This window comes from Stegodyphus dumicola, chromosome 6 (assembly GCF_044657685.1).
Source record: "Stegodyphus dumicola isolate Sdum_Otavi_A_Nest chromosome 6, ASM4465768v1".
NCBI classification, from domain to species: Eukaryota; Metazoa; Arthropoda; class Arachnida; order Araneae; family Eresidae; genus Stegodyphus; species Stegodyphus dumicola.
Window position 1 is genome coordinate 182,010,467 of NC_140773.1, and position 22,149 is coordinate 182,032,615.

At 34.8% G+C, this 22,149-nt stretch overlaps 1 protein-coding gene across 7 annotated transcripts in view; it reads left to right on the plus strand.

Annotated features, from left to right (window-relative positions):
• Positions 1 to 22,149, plus strand: part of LOC118201469 (semaphorin-1A-like) — a 407,500-nt gene that overhangs the window by 99,645 nt on the left and 285,706 nt on the right. For all 7 annotated transcript variants that reach the window (XM_085819221.1, XM_085819222.1, XM_085819220.1 and 4 more), the window contains exon 2: positions 21,638 to 22,045. In XM_085819221.1, the coding sequence (XP_085675347.1) occupies positions 21,859 to 22,045 (187 nt within the window). In that variant the 5' untranslated portion in view covers positions 21,638 to 21,858. The remainder of the gene's footprint in view (positions 1 to 21,637; positions 22,046 to 22,149) is intronic.

Consider the following 22,149-nt stretch of genomic DNA (forward strand, 5'->3'; position numbering starts at 1 on the left):
AGCCTACTGAAGGGTGATTCATTTTTAAATCAGCTGTGATAGTAAAAGTCACTGGAAAAACTCCTTTGGCTGTTGTCGTTGTGGGAAGGCGTGTACAGCACCTTTCACAGGTGAGGTTTGTTACTTCGTGGTTTTGACCTCGGATTGAATATAATGTTCCGTTAACCGTATTATCTAATATTACATATTGTTCTCCTCCATACCTAATAAAAAGGACTGAACCCACCCTCATGCAGAATCGTTTTACTGGATTAGGGAAGGGTTCGACTGACTGGCGTGAAGAACATTCAAATGTCACCCCGTTTTTCTTGTGTAAATTTATGAATGAAGTGTAAAAAAAAGTTTGAAATTTCAATAGCGTGAGTTTGATTTCCCAAATAATAAACAGATGGTCACGTGCGGCGTACCTCACGCTCTCTCTCTCCCCACGTTCACTTTACGTTCGGGAGCCCGGAAGTATGACGCGTGCGGCAGATGTTTCTATTGCTCCCTCTCCTCCCTCTTCTGTCAATGCCCCGCACGTGCTTGACGATTTCCAGGCACGCAGATGATAGACATCTGCCCGCGCATCCTTCCTGTGCTTCTTCGGTGCACTGTCGGTCTTCGTTCTCTTTTTTTCGTATTTTTACCGTCGCTCTTCGCTGAGGTGTGAATTTGACATTTAAAAACGTACGTACTTTGGTTGGAAATTATGATTTGGACACCATTTTATTTATTCTTTATCAGCATTTAAATTCTCTCCATAACTGATAACATTTTTGTTACTATTTATACTAACGATTTTTTTTCAAACACGCTGTAGATTTGCATCCCATTTATGTGTGTAGTGTAGTGGAAGTTTCCAAATGTACGGACTAATTGAAATGACATTCAATCCGGAATATTAAGAAAATCCAGATAATTCTTGTTTTTTCGGTAGACTAAATAGATGCATTTATTTTGATGCAAACAAGAGTATTTAAAAAAACTTTTTGTAGCATTTTATTTTTACAGAAATCTTGAAGTTAGGGGAGAGGGGAATACGCTTTATTTAATGTGTTTTAAAAAATGAACTCTAATTATATCTAAGCAATGATTCGCGAAGCAAATAACAAACAGAAATTCTTAAAATAGTATTTCTTCTTTAATACCGAGCATTGTAGATTAATAATTTAAATTTAATTGACAATTTAAAAAAAAATATGAGCCTTTTTTATTTTTGGCCCCTGCAATAACTATTGGATATGATTTTATAAATTTCAAGTTAAATCAAAATTAATAAGCATGTTTCTAATTGTATATTTTGCTGTGTATGTGAATTTACGTTATATATAAAAGCGCACATGCATTTACATTTATAGAATCTTATGGACTGCAAAATATGTGCTTGGAAGAAAAAAAAAAAGAAACAAAATCAATCTTGTACGTATTTTTATTTAGCTCTGTATTTAGATATCTAATAATCAGCTATTATCGTAATATACGAATAAAATAAATACGAATACGTATTTGATGAGAATTTACATGTATTGTATGGAAAGCTGTTTTGGTGACTACACTTGTTCTAATAATTCTCATGGGAACATTGTGTAAGAAACACCTTTATTATCTGAAATCTCAATGCCTCGTAAAGATTTCACATGCATAAGAATGAAGGAGAGAGCAACAATGGCATACCAAAATAAGGCTCACTGTTGTCGTATGGCTAATTTTTGAGACGGGAAATAAAAAAATTCGTTGAAACTTACCTTGGAGTATATGGTTATGAGGAAACTGAAACAATAAGAAACGCTTATTTTAACATAGTACAGAGTGCGAACTCAATAGTTTAAAGCGTCTGAAGCATATCCATATGTTGCTTGAACAACGAAGTGTGAATTGCAAAACCAAAATCCCTTTGGAACTGTCATAGTTTACGTGAGTAGAAATCACATGCGCGTTAAATAGAGGAGAAAGTTTAATAGTGTACTTGAGAGTCTGAAGGCAAAACGTGGTCAGTTTGGCTAATTGACTTTTAAAACTGCAATATTTTTTTTTTTCTCTCTTCTGTCAGCCCAAAGGGTCATTAGCCTGAATGGAATGGTCCGAAGTCTCGATACGGGATTTTACGTCGTCCACTATAAACGAATGTATCACTTTTCAAATTATTCCCACCAAATATTATCGCCTCCTATTATTTTTAAAGAAATTATGAAAAATCTACTCCTATCTATTATTATGCATATGTGTGATCCCTGCACTGTGTGAAAAAATAACAGTAGGTAAGAGCCAACAAATTTTGAATAACGTAGTCCTCCAACCGAACATACGCCCCTGGAAGCCCGAATTTTATATTTCATGTTTTGTAAAACTTTAATGAATTTTTTATTAACAATCTCAACAATTTGAAAGCGAGCAGTGGCAACACTGTACGGAATAAAACATTTTTGATCTGTAGCGCGCTATATTGTCTATCGGAAATTTTTAAGGTATGCTGTTTTTAAATATTTTGTATTTTGCTATTGAATCGAATTTTATGTGGCCTACACACCAAGAACATAACATTTAATCGATAAGTCTCCTAATACTGTGGGAAAGTCAAATATTACGCTCAAATCTAATGTCTTGGAAGACAGAAGATTACACTGAGAATCTAATGTCTGGTTGAATGCAGGCAATGTAGTAGTTCAATAAGAAAACCATATAGCTTACGAAATCTGCACGTGGGTCCCGGCTATTTCTGGTGCTTTGTTTACCAAAACCCCGTCGTCTCCTTGACAGATGACTCTCCCGTCAGCTTACGTAAACCTATTGAAAAAAGAATTATTTTTTCCTGAAAGAAACTCATACTTCACATAGCTTTCAGGTCAGACAATTATCGGTGAAAGATTATTTTCTCGCTCATCTGTGTCCAAGGCAGTTTACCTCCAAAAAGCGGGTGGAAAAGCGAACAAACCAACGATCGCGCTCTAAATGGATCGCAAGAATGTCCCTTCAGTCAAGGGAATGGCAAATGAGAAGGGTGGGATTCTATTTTTGCTCTCGGTCCTTCGTCTGGATACCGTCACAGCAGAGCGCGGAGGAGTGATGCGGTTGGAGCGTAATGACCTAATGCTGTCGCTCGGCATTTCGAGTTTTTTTCTTTCCTTCTGGCTCGGGCAATTGCATTTCATTTATCTCGACAATGGGAAGTAAGGCGATATCGTTTGTGAAAGGAAGTAAACATTTTTGCGACGTACGGAAAGCCACATCTGAGGTGGAGTAGAGCTCTGGAGATGTGTGACAGGAGGTGGAATCGGAGACATTTGTTGTCATTCGTCTCGCTGATTGGCATCATCGAGGTTCGCTGATGGAAGCTGGAGGATATTTCATCCTTTTGCACCACTTTCGGAAATTGCAATGCGTTTAATTTGCGTCGATTAATTCTGCTCCTATTGGCAAGATGTACAGAATTGCAATTAGATTTTTATTCCCGATATTCTTGCATGTTTATATTAGTTTCTTTCTTATTTTTAAAAAGATTTTATTTTCTGCAGTTGAAAAATTTCCCAGAAATTTCTCTTGAACTATAAATCATCTTTTTGACTCAATAAATCACAAATTGGTATATAATGTTGTTATTGTAGTAATAAAAAACGGCTTAAAGAAAGCAATTTTAGTTAATGAAGAATCTGACAGTCTGGTAAAAAAATGTCTTAGCTTCGAAGCCGATAAAAACTTTAAAAAAAATAAATTTCTTACTGCTTAAATGAGTTTTCCTGGCCAACTGATGTTCATTTTAAATGTTTATGCGTTTATCAAATGCCATCTTGGAAGAAATACCAGTATGATTTTTTTTTCTCGTAAACGAAGACAAAGTTTTATTTATTTACTGTAAGTTTTTATATTTATCAACTAATAACGCATGACGAGAAAATATCCTAGACTTCATGAATGTTATTTTAAGTATGATCTTTATTATCTAAATATTGCTGTGAAGACAGTCATATGTTTTCTACATTTTTGCTTGAGCAATTCCTTTCAGCTTTTACGAAACCTCACTAACCACTTCTATAACGGAATAGTATTTCTAAGCACATGAAAAAGCATCGTTCTTGAATATTACTTCTTTAAGGCGACCTCCTGCACAAAAGAACGAAATTATCCGGGAACTGCGAGTGGTCATCTTAGAGATGCTTCACTGTATTATACAGCTGTAATTCTTGCCTATCATGTATCACTGATAGACCCGTAGTATTTTCTAGGATCTAAGTATAATTTCTCGCACACTACGATATTTAATAAACAATAAACAATTATGCTTCTAGCAAAGTAAACATTTTTGTATTCTGTTCCGTAAAGCATTCTTTATTTCTGTGAACCTTAACATAGATAACCGTAGCACCTGTTGAAATTTTTCCATTCAGCCTAAGCAAGGTTAGTTGAATAGTTCTCACTCTGGTGTTATCCACCGGAAATCTCCCGATTTGCCGCAAGAGACTGATCACGATTGGAGGATCTTCGAACAATGACCACTGCGTCGGTGGGAGAGTCATTGTGCCCGGGCAATAAGTTTGTGTATTCATGTCCGGTTTAAAATTTGCATTGTTCTGATGCTTCGCCATTGAACCTGTTGTTGAGGGTATGCTGTTCATACTGTATATTCTTAAGCATTATTGCAGACTTGTGCATCACCCCAATCTATTTGTTTAATATATTTATTCAAAGGATGGCAATTTGGATGTAAATATCCATTTATCTATTAGAAATAGAGTGCACTGTGGTTCCTTAAAAAGTACCACTTTTAAATTGCTTGAGAAAGGTGTTGCTCTTTTTTAAAATTTTACTATCTAGATTGACGGACAATTAAATATAATTTTATTAGTCTTTTAATCAGTAGGTGTTAGGAAAGAAGGCAGTTTAATCGTATATCAATCTTGCTACAACAACAGATTACAGTTGAAATCCCCCCTCCCTGAAATTAAGTAAACAAACGATATCTAACCACGTAAAACAAACGATATCTAACCTTCTGTAAAATGTCAGATGTACAGATTCACATCCTTAGACAGCCTTTGTTTTCACAACCGTTGGTCGTTGATATACACACTTTCAGTTACAGCCAATAATTGTTTAAATAAGACAGCTGAACCATTTTGGGGGGAATGGAATTTTAAAATTTAAAATGTAGTTTTCGTAGGATTGCGAAGTGTAATATTTTTTGCAGTCCTGTTGGTTCATGTAAATGTTTTTTTAGAAAGAGTTTATACTCATTTTAAAAAATAAAGTGCAAAACGTTTGGCTCGCATAAGAGACAAATTGACGGAGATATTTAATTTTAAAATTTGAGGTTCGTGTTCAGAGACTGTATTCAAGCTGAAGAATGAAATATTTGAATTATAAGTTGGAAATAAAGTATCGATTTAGAAAAAGGTTTGTCGTGTTAAATAGATTAAGTGAAGAGCAATCAATGTCAATGCATTTTCCCTCGCCCTTCCTCCAGTAAGATTGAATTGAATTCTTTCAATTAGAAATTTCAGTTACTGAACATTTTGAAACAGTCCTCATAATTTGTCAAGGGAACGACATCTATTGCACAGTTATTGTCAGCATTTCATACTTCCACACTTAAATTTCAAATTTTATTATGCATAGGATATGGAAACTTCTCAGTAATAAGCGACTTGATTAAAATTACGTCCCGTCAATTTAGTCTCATTTGCTCTGTCAATTTTAAGCTGGTAACGGTCACCGTTTTTATTAAAACTACTTTTTGTAAATCACTCTATGCAAATTTCGATGAATTGTTGTGATGCTTATAGATGGAAAAAATATTTGCCCATGATTATGAACAAGCCATAAGTAGGACAGTAATTGCATCGTGATTATTATCTCGAATTTCTGAACATTTTTGGAAATTTTCCTGAATATATCAATCAGATTTTCCTGCCTTTGGTCGATTTTATGCTACTTTCGAACAGAATTTCTGCTGCAAAGTAATCCTATTCCAAAATGCATATTTGACATTTGTAATGATTTTTTTTTTTTTTTTTTTTAAATTTTATATTTTAAAAGCTCTGCTAAATGAAAAAAAGTCTGTGTATGCACAGTATAAACACAAGAGTGACCATAACGCGGGCAAGTGCAAGTACAATATATCGTTCTTATAGAAATAAAATATATGTAGGAAGTATAGTAAACTAAAACTACTCAATATTCAAATGAAAGTAATTAATTTATTTCATTTAAAAAATTATCAACCATTTCTTTGCATTTGAAATTTGTTTCACTCACTACCTTTAAAATGATGTAAATGTGGACTTGTGGCTTTTAGAAAATCTAATTGCGGTTATCGATATTTCTTGAATTCCAACATACGGCTCTACTGAAGTTTGGCCTCCCCTGGTATGATGTATAAAAATACCCATCAGTCAAATGTAGTTTTGGTAGTCAAATGTAGTCTAAAATAACCGCGTTAAATCCTTTTCAAAATCTGATAGCTAAATGCAAATTTTAGGAGCGAAACTCTGCTGGAAAAACAAGATTTCAGGGGCACGTCTTAACATCGAGGCTATACAGCTAAATTGGCGAGGTAACTGTAACTTTTGCGGCCTTATATGCAACTGCAATCGAAAGTATTGGAAATTTCTCGGCGGTCGGGGAAATCTATATAAAACCGGAGAGAGCATCAGTTCTCATTTCAGTTTAGAACTTAGTTTGGAGACAGATCAGAGTACTGACAGATCACTGTGCGAGTTTACGCAGTTGAGGCTTTTTATATTGTATTGTGTTTTAACTTTCTTAGTAGTTTGAAGTGGTGACCACTGATAGTGCTCTGCCATACTAAGAAGAGCTGTACGAGCTTTTGTAAAAAGTTCCAGAAATAAAGTGTTTCTTTTGGGAAAATAAATTTTATCGAGCTGTCATAAGTTCTGTGTGCATTCAATCCACTAAGCACCCCTACGCACGTAACAATGTATTATTTAATTTCTTAGTACGTTATCTGTTATTGATTCGTTTATCACATGCATACCTCTCCCGAAATGTTAATATAAATCTTCGACTGCAAAATTCATAGTGTAAATCCCAGGCCGGGAAAATTTCCGTGAATATTCTACCTAGCGGCGAATTTTGCTGTTCCCTCCCTAGCAATAATATTACTGTCAGACTTCTCTGAAAACTTTATATACGGAGCTCTTACTGTAGGGGGTTTATCTTTTGCCAAAAAATTCTTCAAATATAGAATACAAATATAGACTGTAACGCTACGGCATCAACTAACAGTTTTTCTTCTCATGTGAAAGAATTTTTCTCACGATGCCTGCTTTGTTTTCTGATGGTTCTCTTCTCAAATTCCTATGCCCTGGTATGACCGGAAGAGGGCTTAATGCACGGCAGTTCTCCTCTTCCTGACCACACCCCTTTTTTTCGGGGGGGGGGAGTGGAGCGAGAAACGCAAAGGAGAGTTTGGTGTAAATTTTCGCGCTGTACACCGCACTTTGTTTCTAATGCAGTCTTCAGTAGGTATTATTTTCCTGGCTTTTTTTAACTTGGGAAGTTTCAGTTGTAATATGTTTTAAAAAAATAACTGTAAATTTTTCCCACAGCTGAAATAGCTCGCATTGCCAAAATAAATAATAATTAAGTTTGGAAAATTGAACACTGAATGTGTACGCTGCAGTTCAGATAGTTTTAAAAACAAGAGTACATCATTCAAAAACGTACATAAATTAATTCCTTTCTTGCTTATAGTGTGCATATGACTTTTCGCTGTTTTTGTAAATTAGCCTGTTAGTGAAATTGATACTTAAGACTGAATAAAAACACGCTTAAAGTAAAACATAAAATTAGCACTGCACCGGCGTATATTTTAGTCAAGACTCTATCGATCACGGTTGTATTTATATCCAAAAGGAGTAAAGCGAAACAGAAAGTAGCGCCATCTGACAACTGAAATAGTAAGGAAAATTTTTAAATTATTTTAGTAGAATTTTGAAAGCATTTGTTGTGTAGTGGCCGAAACCGCTACGCAAACCCTGGGTTGTGACACCGGGTTGAAATGAACGTCTAACTCAAGTTTTAACAATAACGTGAATTTTAATAAGATGAAAACCTTAACAGTTGCATATCTTGATAATATGGGACTTGGGTATATTTAGTCCCGTAATTTCAGAATTTTGTTACAAGAAAAATGCTCTATACACGAGGAATGATCGTTCTAGCCAGCCAACATGCCGATATCTCCAAACAAGAAAGTTGTCCCCTCTTCTCAGGAAACCACCTTATATATCTCCCTGTGTTTACTTGCGCTAAACTCCCGAGGGGGGGGGGAATGATTCTTTCACTCATGCATAACACATCTCATACATAATATCCATCTGACCCTGATGAAAAGACTTCTTTTACCTCTTTGTCCACTGGAGTGACCATCTAGGCTGCAACCGGAATTATTAACAAAGGCAGAGGATTTCACCACTGATATGAAAAATATTGCAGTCTGAAAACTCATCTTAGACAAAGAACCTTTATGCCACCTTATCACACATTAGAAAAGATAGGATAAGTATTAAATTCATTATCTAAACAAGATAAATTTTTGCGAATGGGAAAAAGCTTCAAGAAAATCCACTTCACCAATGGAAGAAACTGTCTGGATAATTTTAGCAGACCTATAATCTGAATTATATTAAATTTGTGTGCAAAGATCTAAAATGAGAAGAATATGATGAACTCTCAGAACTAAACTCATTGTCTCTGTAATTTGAAAGTATTAATGTCTGCTAAAAATTGCTGGGATGATAATTGCGTCCTTTTTATCCCCGAGTAGCATTAAGATAATATATGGTGAATTAAAGCGAAAACGAATTCAAACATTTCCGCATAATATATGTATATATATATAATGTTGTATGATCTTAAAATCATTAAAGACATGATTCTTGATTTTAGTCTTTTCAGACTCTCTAATAGTCTCACTCAACGCAAAATTTATTTTAAAGTCAATTTTCTGCATCCGCAGTTTGACGATATTCATTTCTCAAGAATCATCAGAGATTGTAAAGATTACTTCCCTGCAGTTGACACAATACCAATGATTGCATTTAAATATCAAAGGACCTTAAGCAATTTGCTCACTAACCACCATGAAATAGATGAAACTGCAGAATGACATTGTAAGACACCAATTTACAGCAATTACGTATATTCTCATCACCAGCACATAATTACTGGCAACCTGAATATCATACAAAACCATCAACTAAAAACACTAATGAGTTATGGTACAAAATTTAGACCAGTCAGAAACATGACTACAAATTACTGTTACAAGACTTTCGAAAACAACATCAACGAATTTATAGTTAAAGCAAGCTATCAACTGAATTTACCCATAGATACCTTCTTAAAATGGAAAGCTAAAATTCTTCAACGCATATCCACCGAAATCAGTCACCTCAAATTTAAAAGTACACTGAATTGGTCGCAACTTACATCAGATATTAATAAATTAAAACAGCTTTTTACTATTACAAAAATAGATAAAGCAACTAATAACTTTAGCATTATATGAAAACAATTCTACGCTGAAATTATTCATAAAGAACTTCTCAACGCAACTACTTATCAATTAGCCAACCTTACAGAAACATCTATAATAAACAGGATTAAAACTTTTCATAAGAAACTCAATATTACTTTCAATGCAAACTACAACAGATTTACTAATCTTTATGCAATTCCCAATTTCCATAAAACACCATTAAAATTTAGATTTATAGCTAATGGAACTAATAATTACAAGAAAAATGTAGACTATTATTTTTCAATTCAACTTAATAAAATCTGTAAATTTATTTTCAATGATTGTAACACTAATCATAACTATTGCTGGATCATTCATAATAACACTCCTGTCATTAATACCATTCAAACCATTAACATCCAAAACATTAACTGCTATGATTTTGAAAACTTATATACCTCACTTCCTCTAGAAGAAATCTATACCAGTCTACTTGATCTACATAAACTTTTCCCTAATATACTCAATATCATGACTCTTGACAAATGGAAAACCTACCTAAAATGCACACTTTTTCATAACTACATCAAGTTTCAAAATCAACTTTTTAAACAAGTCAGAGGATTGCCAATGGGCTTACATTCCAGCACCTCGATCTGTAATATCTTTTTATTTGTCAAAGAATTTAACTTCCAAAAAAATCTACAACCACAAGAGTTAAATTACTACAAACACACCTACAGATATATTGATGACCTTATTACAATTAATAATTTTGGTAAAATCGAACACTCCGAGATTTATCCGAATTGTCTTACACTTAATAAAACTAATAATTCACAAAATAGCATAGACTTTCTAGATCTTCAAATCATTAACTACAAAAAAATTTTACTTTTTGACAAAACAAGAAACTTCAATTTCAATACTAACAAATTAATAAATTGGAACTCCAACATATCCAAAAAAAGTAATTAACAATACTATAATTAATCAAATACTACAAATTAAAACTATATGCACAGATACAATAGATTTACTACGCGAAATTTTGATCCTTATCAAAATTCTCAAAAATAATCTAATTCCCATTCAGTTTATCAACCATTGCCTTAAAAGAGCAGGCGTTAAATACTCACTCAAAATCATTTAACTGATAGGGATATGATAATTTGTTCCTAAACCTGAGAAGGCGGTATAAGTTGGATGACTGTCAGTTGGAAGATTTGTATATAGTGTAATTACTCAATTGTATATATTGTAAAAAGCTAATTGTCTTCAGACATATACTGTTACTATACTGTTACTAAAAAAATGGGCCTATTTCATGCCTTTAGTCTGTCTATCAGCTCTTGGACAGTGAAAATTCCTTTTTCCTTTCTTAAATACTTAATCATTGCGACACGACAATTAGCCAGAAATTAATTAATTTCCATTCACTAGTATTTTCAAAAAAATCTTAACAGACAGTCTCTCTCAGATAAGAACTCCACAAAATACATCAAGAATTCCAAGTCCCACCCACTACCATAAATTACTTCACCCAAGTCTTACCGACTGATATTATTCAAAGCCCCTACTGCCGCTAAGAATTTTCGGACACCCTACACTTCTGAGTCAGACACGAAGAGAACACTTTGCCAACTCCCCCACTAGAAAGAATGTAAGTTGCTTAATACCATTTCTGGCCTTTATATCTTCATGTACATTCACTGATCTTATTTATATTATTTTCTATATTATTTTTATATTGTCTTTGATTTGCTTTTACAAAGTTTGCATTATTTATAATTATTTTGTAATCTTCTATGTTTATTTCAACTTTACTTTGAATTCGATTTCATAATGACAATTTCCAATGTTTAATTTCTACAAGTAATATAGTACTCAAATGCATAAACATGAAAGTGTCGGGGACGGTTACTCGAGTTAAATAGGATTTCTCTACAGTAATTGATTTTTACCCCAAATTGAATTGACTAAAATCCTTCTATTCGCGGAAATATTTGGCCTGACTAGAATTGCCGGTTTGGCTTTAACTTATAACTCGAATAAAGACGAAACACTTTCGTATTTACGTATTTTTATCAATTATTGTTCATTGAACGGGAGTTGGTTTGTTCCCCTTGAAAAGTCAACTAATTTCCGATCAATGACAATGATTACATGTTTTAATTTTTTCCTTTTACAATTGAAATTTTATTCTTCATGATGATTTAACTCCAGTCCCCGTTAAAACATTATTAACATTTTACTTTCAAATTACCAGTATGGATTCACACTTTTAAAATAATTCTACTTTAATTAAACTTAGGAGATAATATAATCAATTAATCAATACTGTTTAGGAAATAAATTATATATATATATATATATATATATATATATATATATATATATAATACACAATCCGTTTAATTAATTATTCATAGTACGACATCTAACATTTAAAAATGCACTGTATTGTGCGTTATTGCATGATATATATGCATATATAAACATTATTACATGATATGTACGTAAATACAATCCGTTTAATTAATTACTCAAAGTACGACATAAAAACATTGTGCTATTAAATAATGTAGATATTCTCAAGACAACCAACCACCATCGGTTTGTAACGATTTTAATCTTCTGTGAAAGTCTAAAGAGAGTATGACTTTCGAGATGTTCAGTACGATACTTAATTATGTTCTCAGAGTGTACGTCTCTTTTAGAAATGGGGAAATTATCTGCGATCAAAATTTTTGAAGAAGTGAATGCGCACATTTCACAAGATTTCCTTGTAGTCATTGTTTTGAAATCTTCATGGTTGTGTAATCTGATACGCGATTGCAATAAATTTCTTATATTGTTTTCAAGTTTAATATTTCATTATGTCGTTTTAAATACTGAGGTGGTGATAGAACACTAGGAGGAAGATGCACATAGACCCAGCTTATAAGATAAGCCATACACAGTTAAACTCCCCAACCCCCCAGAGGCCATCCAAGGAGGCATAAACTCCTCGGTCACCCCAGGGGGACAGTTTTTGTTTCCCAAAGTCTGTGAAATGCAGCACAATGACAGTGGTGAACGGCTACCACCGAGGTAAGCTTAGAACATAGTTCGACATCGAACGTCCCTCAGTGTTGACCATGAAAGTAGGAAATAAGATCCCCATGGAGAGAAAAATCCCCAAGGACATCCTTCCATTCGTAGTGTAACGTCCCCACAACCAAGGGGCAGATAAGAAAGTATCATATGGTCTCTGCCGAGCCTGAACAGGACTTAAAACCCTGCAGCCTGAACCTACCACCGAATAAACGATGATTCTATAGTCAATGTGAAGACTTAATTTTTGCCTAGAAGTCGAATCTGTCTAGATATTGACCTAGACAGAACGCCGGGACTGCTTCTAGTCGACCTTCGAAGGAAACTGAGGTGGTGACAGGAAGGTTTCGCGTTTGGGTCGAAGAAACAAGCATAAAAGCTGCCAAAAGTTTTCGATATATGAGAATATTAGACACAACAGTTTAGCACATAAGCATAGATATTTGGAAAAATCATTAGTTGGCTTATAAAAGCTAGATAAAAGTAATTTTTCATGATTTCACTTTTTTCCATCATTACAGAAAATAAACTCAGGTGAATTAATAAATGGTTGAAAGCGGAGAAACGGCCGCGGGTTAACATTTATGTAAATAATGTCAAAAATTTGCACAAAGTTTCAAAAAATGTCTTCTGTATATAAAACAGTAATACGGATAATTAGCTTATAACTGTGTAGAGACATTAGGTTATTTTGAAGTAGGAGATATGAAGAATAAGCAGTGCTCTCGCCGGGACTCCAATCTGAACCTCTCGAATACGCGCCAGAATGTGCTAACCGTTACACCACGATGGCGTGCTGGAGGGGGGGAATATATTCCTCCTTTTAAAGGGCGGCTGGCGATTAGGAAACCCAATCGCCAGATTCTGGTATTGAAGAATCATCATCCACCACACCCAGTTCGGGTGCCACTGTAGATTTAGATTTATTAGGTTTTTTTTTTTTTTTTTTTTTTTTTTTTTTTTTTTAAGTAGGAAGCACGAAAAATGAGCAATGCCCTCGCCGGGACGCGAACCTAGACCTCTTAAATACGCGCCGAGTGTGCTACCGTTACACCACGAAGGAATGCAGAAAGGAGGGAGAAAATACTTTATAACTGTTTAAGAATTTTATGGGTGTGTGTTAGATAAGGAATATGTAAAATAAAATTATATCTTTAATAGTTCCGTAAGTCTCCTTTCACTTCATTATTTTTCTCTTTATTCCTAAAATAGGGCCCACCAGCGGCCGAGCGGTAAAGTCGCTGAACACTGGTAGTTCGGTCCGAGGTTCGAATCCCGCGAACGGGCTGGCTGCATGGGCGTTTTCGTGGTTTTCCCCATGTGTAACGTGTATACGAGCCAGTTTCCCTTAGAAAGTCCTCCACGAAGCCATCCCTCCTCTTAGGCAGATAGCCCTCGAGGCTTTGCCATAACCACATACACACACACATATTCCTAAAATAGTAGCTTGGTTTTTCTGAAATGCATCACTCCAAAGCTAAGCCACCCTTTCCCATAACGATAATGATGCGTATTATATTATGGCAAAAGTAAAAGTTAAGTTTTTATCCAAAAATAACAAGTACCTAAATAAAATTCTCTTATTAAACTATATAAATTAATATCACTTCATTATTCTTAATCCCGCATTGTAATCATCCATCTTTGTGTGAAATATAGAAGTCACTATAGATTACCACTATAAGAAACGAGAATGCGAACGTGTCGTCGCTTCTATAGCTGATAATTATGGAATACGATGCGCGAGTCTTCGTTTCGAGAATTCTTTTGCCAAGAATTAAGAAATATGTCAACTAGCCATGCCGTCATTTTTAATTGTTACCATTTAATTATATACAAAAAATTAAAATTTCTGTGAGATACGTATTTATTTAAACTGATGCCTGCATTATATCTTGATTTCTAGCAATAAATTGGATCGAACGTCGTTCCATGAGATCGAGATTTCCATGATATTATTACCTTCGTAGATTTCCTTTGATGCTACTTTTGTCCTGCTGATACGTTTTAAATTTAGTAAAAGGATATTTCAACATCTATACTGTGTGCGAATATAGGCAGATCATGGATGCCAACTTCATGTGATTAAAAGAGGGAGAATTGTTTTTCGTATTTTTGAAAAAGTTTTGAATGTTATCTCTGATACGAAATTCTCTGGGCAATACATATTTTTCGCAAATGCAATTAAATACTTCTATTGGGAATCCGGCATCGGATTGAGTCTAGCAAATCATTTTTTTTTTTTTAAGTTTTTTAAAGAGAGTTTTGACTGCATTACTTCTTTTCATTTGCCTTTACTGTAAAATGTAATATATTTACTACATTCCTTTGGGGAGGAAAAGTTTAAAATTTTTTAACTTGAATTCCTTTGCATGCATCATTTGATTCTTCTTAGACAAGGAGACCGACAAGCATGCAAGAATGACATTTATGTCTTTATTTTTTGAAAAATGTTTCCTTTCAGCGATGATTTTTGAGTCATTTTTGGCCGGCATCTGTCTCAAAAGTGGTTCCTTCTGGCTATGTTTTGTTCATGTGTTACGAAAACAACGCGCAGACGTTTAATGGTTGCATTTACCTGCATGTTGTTGACATCTTTATTGTTTTACGGCTTCTTGAGCTTACCAGTCGGACTTTAGACAACTTTGTAACCTTGAATAATGTAAATTTGCAAATTGACATGATGACGTGTTTATATGTAGTGGGTAGTTGATCTGTATTATTGTAGCGTACCGTCGAAAGAGCCAGAATATCTAAATTTTTTTAGCAAAAGTTTGTCTGAAGTTTCATCGCGTAATAGTTTTTAATTTATTGGCGTAAATTAGTGTATCTGCTGACATTCTGTTTATTCAAAAAGGAAACTAAGTTCCTACTGGTACAGTGGTTGGATAAAAATATGGAAACACGGAAATAAAAACTTTCTGCTATAACTAATACGGTGTAGGAAAACCGTTAGCATTCAAAACACCTTGCACTCTCCTCGGATTGGATAAATCGAGGTCTTTGTGTGCTTTACAAGGAAATCTTGTACCATTCTTCCTGTAAAACGTTGGCAAGTTTTACAGGAATCTGTTAATGATGATGGCGGTGGATAGCGCTCACGCAGATTTCTCTCCAGAATAGCCGACAGAGACTGAATAATTTTGATATCTGGTGAGTGCCTGTAAGAGGCTTCACCAGATATTTCTGGCCATGGTAAATATGAAAGTTCACATCTGCCGTGGCCATCACACTTATGCTCAGAAAAATAGTCCTGGACGAAACTAATCGTGGAGCTCTGTCATCCTGGAATACGGCATCAACATTGGGGAACAAAATTTGTACCATGGGATGAACTTGATAAGCCAAAATGGCCACATAATCCTTAGCAGTAATTTGACCTTGCACAGTAATGGTGGGTGCCATGGAATACCACGCTATGGCTGCCCTAACCATGACCGAACCCCCGCCATGTTTCACTCTCAGCAGCAAATAATCGCTATCATACGCTTGGGACGGCGTTCAACGGACTTAAATTCGCCCAGAGGTCGGAAACTGTGAAGCAAGACCCATCCCACCAAATGACAGTCTTTCATTGCTCTACAGTCCAAGTTTTATGACTTTAGGACCACTTTCTCCTCTTACAGGCATTTTGATGACTTGTAATAGTGGCTTTTGAATTGCAGCTCGCCCCAAAATACCCTGCTTGTGGAACTTCCTGAATAACGAATGACACTTGCAACGAATTGAGGATGCTGTACAGGTGGCGTTAGTGAGCGAACATTTGAGCGCCACTAACAACTTTTGCAAGAATAAACATTTCATTTCAAACATGTATTTTACAAAATGCTTTCTTACTTTTGTCCAACCCTAATTGTTCGTAATGGTTCGGTTCTCTTTTTATTGTTGATTACAATCGTATTCGAATTAAACGCTTTGATTTAGCAAATTTTGCTTTAGTGGTTTGATTTCAGATGATTGGAAGTACTTCAAAAAATTTGGGGAAACTTTTATTTGTGGATTAGGCTGTTTAAATATAGGAAGGATTATAAGGTATTTCTCCCACTTCATTAGCGTGCCTTCGTGGTGTAACGGTAGCACGCTGGGCCGGTATTCCAGAGGTCCGTGGTTCGATTCCCGGCGAAGGTGGTTGCATATTTTTCATCTTTTCTGCTTCCAATTAACCTAATGACTCTACAGGATGATTTACCGAGCTAAAAATGAAATTGGTCTTCTTCTACCAATTATGTCAACGTTCGTGTTAATGCATTTAGTTCAAACAAAAATTATTTAAAACACATCGAAACAATTTAGTTTCCTGATTTTTGACATAAAACCCGATGTTGCGTATCTCTAGTGCAATTACCTTTAGTATAATTTTAGCATGAATTGTGTCATAGCAATTTTTTCTAGAGCTGAGTAGCATTTTTGAGAACACAAGCAAAGATCAGTATTGAACACTGCCTTAGACGACCACCCTTTCTAAGGCGACCACCTTGACAAGATCATATGCTTTGCTGTAACAAAACAAACAGATTAAACCTAACAAAAAAGGGTAGGGGATCATTTGGATATTGGTTGATCATCTTAGATAGAAATCAGTATATTTTGTTTTTGAATTATCAAATTCACGAACAAAATTTTTGTTATATATTATTCGTAATTATATTTAATTTTATATAAATTCGGTTTTTCATAATATTCCACGAGATTTCTCCGCTTTTCCCGCAAATTCTGCGTTTTCGTTGAGTAATATTCAGTTATAATAAATACGTGAGTGTAAGCATATTAACATCATATATTATTATATAAATATCAACTGAGAACTGTGTGTGTATATCAATATATCATCATCTTCACCGAAAATAATATCAATTTTAATAAAAATGTTATATTATTATAGTTATCGCTTTGAGTAAATGACTAACATATTTGCAATGTAATTATAAACTTTAAAATATTCCGACCTGTTTTGTATGTGGCAATTAAAAGTTTTAGGCAAGCAGCCCGGGGGGGGAGGGAAGATGAATGTTTAAAATCTGATCTATGGATCAAAGAGAAGAGAAACTGCCAGTTCCCATGAGATTTCAACCATAGCTAAATGGAGTCGGCTATCAATACTAATTTTTAAATTGTCATCGTACAGAAATTGCTACAAAGTGCTGATCAAAGAGTTTCATTCGGAGTCAAACTATAGTTCAGAAAGCAACATTTCAGTTTCCGCGGGATGTTTTGGAACTTCAGACGCGTAAAGAATCATCAATAGACTCCGAATTTCACACGGTCAGAAAATGCTGCGATGTGCTGATGGAACAATTTTCGTCTCGAATGTTAACTGTAATTTGTTGAGAAAAGAACGACCTTGACTGCGCGTTGCGACAGCAGTCTTGTCGAAACTTCCTTGCTACGCATTCTGGAAATAAATTCCCAATTAGTAAGCGATGCCTGACATAAAACAGGCGCTAACTGTGATACATGGTTCTTTCGTTGCGTGTATGTAGAGTTTAAATACTTATAATGTTGTACGAGTGATATCACAGAACACGAACTTAATTCCAACAACGCAAAAATTAATTTTCCGGTTGTACAGAGTACGATAGAGAGGAAATTTCTTCTTCTTCTCTAACTATCCATATCTGTTATCCGTCATGAAGATATCATGCAGCTTATTTTTTAATCTTTGCGAAATTATTTAGAAAACAAGTGCAATAGAAATGGTACAAGTACAATAAAAACTGAAAATGAAGTTGCGATCCCTTATGATCTAATGACCCTTGATTCATATTCCTTTCGCTATTAAGTGGAAATATGCAATGATACTTCAATAATCATATATAATGATCTGAGTGTAGTACAATGAGAGCTTAAATTGTGCTAGAGCCTAACCGGGGCGTACTTCTCAGTTTTTGACATAAATCCTAATTTAGTCGCAGTTGTAATTTATTTAATTAAAATTTATTTAATTTATTTGGATCGAAATTGTTATTGATTTAGGGCTCTGGTGCATCGGAGCTCTAAATAAAAGCCTTCTTTTACATAAGTGAACCACAATTTCAGCAGACAAATTTCATTTTAATGATAAAAAAACCCCTAAAAGTCAATTCTGACTTCAGAACAAACACATTGACTGAAAAATTCTGACTGTTACAAAAAGAAATGCCTCTACTTGCGCATCAAGAGCTTATTCTTTAGGAAATGTAATGAATGTATGAGAAAGGCTTAATTTTTCATTGACGAAAATGCCAAAAGTGATCACCTTAGCCGTGCAGTGCAACACAGGTGACTTTCCACTGCAGACCTTCTGGAGACCAAAGAATCTCTATGGAGAGGTTCTTTGCTGGAGAGTTCATGAACAAAGTAACCAAATAAGAAGAACGAAAAATGTACAGAGCCTTATGTTTGTTTTTGCTTGTTACTGGATCGAATTCAGGGAAAATCTAGCAAATCTAGCATTCAGGGAAAATCCGCCGGAGCTATTTCTTAGTTTTTGAGTGAAATTTTAATACTCTATCTAATTAGGTAGATAGATCGCAAATACTCGCGTGTGCATCTCGATGCTAAAAGTTTAAGAAATAATAGTTTAAAAATATGATTATGTGTTTTATCTGCAACGCATATGAGGAACTAACTGCCTCGCGCTTGCTCGACAAGTTTATTACAAGATAAATTATTTTTATTTATTTACTTTACTGTTTAAAAATATGTGTGCAGTTGTTACTAAGTTTTTTTTTTTTTTTTTTTTTTTTTTTTCTTCAATAGCTCTTTCCCAAAAAGATCTGCGAAATCATTTTTATTTTGTGAATAATATTTCCTTCTGTTTATTTTTTCCTCAAAATGTTGGGTCCATATTAAAACATTATCTTGAAAATGTACTCACTATAAGTGATTATTTGATTTATGTAAGTTGCACATGTCATTTCGGAAACATGTGTTCTGATAAGTATATTTCAGAAATTTTGCTTTCCTTTGAACTTTAAAAGTAGTTTCTTCTCTGGCTCGTTTTCAAAATATGCTTGTTCTGCAGAGATTTGCCAGAAGTTAAGTCTCAAATCCCGCTATCTGCGCTACTCATTAATTCTCAGCTGAAAGACGCTTTCAATTTACGACGTGCCGAAAGCGATAGATTACGAGATTTAGGGACTAATTGAGGTGTAATAAATAGCGGTTGCTGTCCATTTATAACTTTTTTTCCCCCTTTGAATATGAGACTTATTTCATAAACTCAGATAGTAGATAAATGTTACATAAGAACCACCAAAATAAATCATAGCGAAATCCGAAAATTAAAAACCGTTGGATGCTCGCTCAACTCTCATTGATAACTGCTTTTTTTATCATTTAGAAGAAAAAGTTCCCGTTCTTATCTATTTCTGGATCATTTTACAGCAAGTTTCAAATGCGAAATTCGAGAATCATTGATGACTCGTATATATTCCCCCATGTGTTGATTTTGCCTAAGCTGTCGTTGGATATCTGGCTAGCGTCTCATGTTTATCGGATAATGAAGGCTCATATAAAAATAATAAATAACGTCTGTTTAATGTTTTTAATCTCTTCGCGAAAATATCTAGGCTGCGGTTAGCCCTGAAGTGTAAAGCAGAGATGCTAAAAATAAAAAATGTTTGCGTTTTTTCAATCAACCGAAATTAATTATAAAAATTAATTAAGAGTTCCCCCAAGCCAAATCGGAAACCGAAACTTCTCTTCAAGGATAATTCATGAAAAAAAAATATTTTTAATATGCAGAAATTAAAATAGTTTTACCATTTAACGAATACAAATGCTGCTTATTTGTTTAATCAGAGAATATTGTTACCAAAGTTACTTTGAAATAATTGTTTTTGTTTAGTAATGTGAAATTATCTGTATTTCTGTACAATTCTCTTGGCACCCAACCGGCATATGGTTTACTGACATAAACTGCCGTATTGATGGGCCCGGATTCGATTTCCGCAGAAGGCCCAGATGTTTGTATGCATATAGCATCCGTGCAGCAAGGGGCACACAAAATACACGGAAAATGGGTGGGATATCTTGGACCGACCCCCGCGCGGTGTTCTGCTACAAACCTGGGACGGAAAACGTAACAGTTAGCTAGGTTCAGCTATACCTGTGGTACTGTAGGGGTACTGCTCTAGTTTTTGTACCTATACAATTCACTTAGTATTCTGTACATAGAAGTCGTTTGTTTACACAGTGAATTAAATTTTTAATCCTTATTTAGGCTGTAATTACACTGACGGAAATGTATATATATATATATATGTACCACAGTGTCGTTGCTGAATAACGGTGTAACGTAAATCAGACTGTGCAAAGTTCTAGGTACAGGAGTTCAGAGTATTCAACTCTATATTTGTGCTAGAAAAGCATTACCTGATGCAAAATGATCGGTTGGGCAGAATAAACGACTGCACTTTTGCGCATGCTGAAAATATTGACATTATTAATCTCCTTTAACAGAAAACTTCAAAAATATTTCGAAATCTCATGTAATATTTTCTATTGATTGTAATAATTTTAATTTTGAGCTGACAGCTGCAATTATTATGTTTTAAATTGTAGAGCACTAAATTTAAAAAATGTTAAAATTTATTCCGCAAAGTAATTTCCTCTTCTACTCGATTATAAAGCAAGGAGTTTGAAGATGAATTTCACTCTTCATGGCTTTATTTTTATTGATGTCTGTGAAATTTTTATCAGATATGTGTCTTAAAATATGTAATTTTTCGGTTACTGGTAAAGTCAGATTATGTAAGAGAGATTATTATCTAATACATTATATATCTCTCATTATTGTGTAGTGGATTTAGAGGTTAACTATAAATTAAACGATATTTAGAGTATTGATTTGTATTGTATTTTAAGTATATCATATCATCCGATTTCAAATTCGGTGGTGGAGATTATGCTGCGGCAGTACAGGATGCTTCAAAGAGGCAAGTAACAATCCCACCCAAAATTTAAAGGGGATTGACATGTGTCTTATTTACTGTTACAGTGTTTCAGAATTGTAATTTATATTAAGTATTCTTTGTTTGTTAATCGTAAGTTTCTCTACGAATTCATTTAGTAAATACTTTTTTCTGTTTTCTTTTACAGTGATGCGGGAAGAATGTGAGGAAATGCTGCAGATCCTTCAACAGCAGTAAGAGACAGAAGTCTTCCCCTACTCACATACCCACGGACTCCCAAATGTGAATCCAGTGAAGCAGGAAATTCACGCAAACTCACTTGCTTAGTCTCACACACACACATATTCTCAGCTTTGAGAAATTTTCTGCACTGACCCGCCCGTCCGCCTTGCAGCCCCGGACGACGCCATGTTGCTACCCAGCACTTCTTTGCCCCTGCACGGAATACGGTGGCAGCCCTGCTTCAGTATATCTTATCCCTTCACTTCAGTTCTAACAGTAGTTGGATGCCTCCTTCTGACGGCGTTGCTGCCACAGCCTGTAAATGCCGCATGGCAAGACGAGTACAGACCGAGAGTGCGGCTGAACGTGCCACGTAAGTACCCATTTGCTGTATGTTGTTTCTCTTGTCTTCTGTAGCTGAAGCATTGGCACTTTCTCTTCGAGCATGAAAATTGGCGGAGATCCCACCAAATGAGC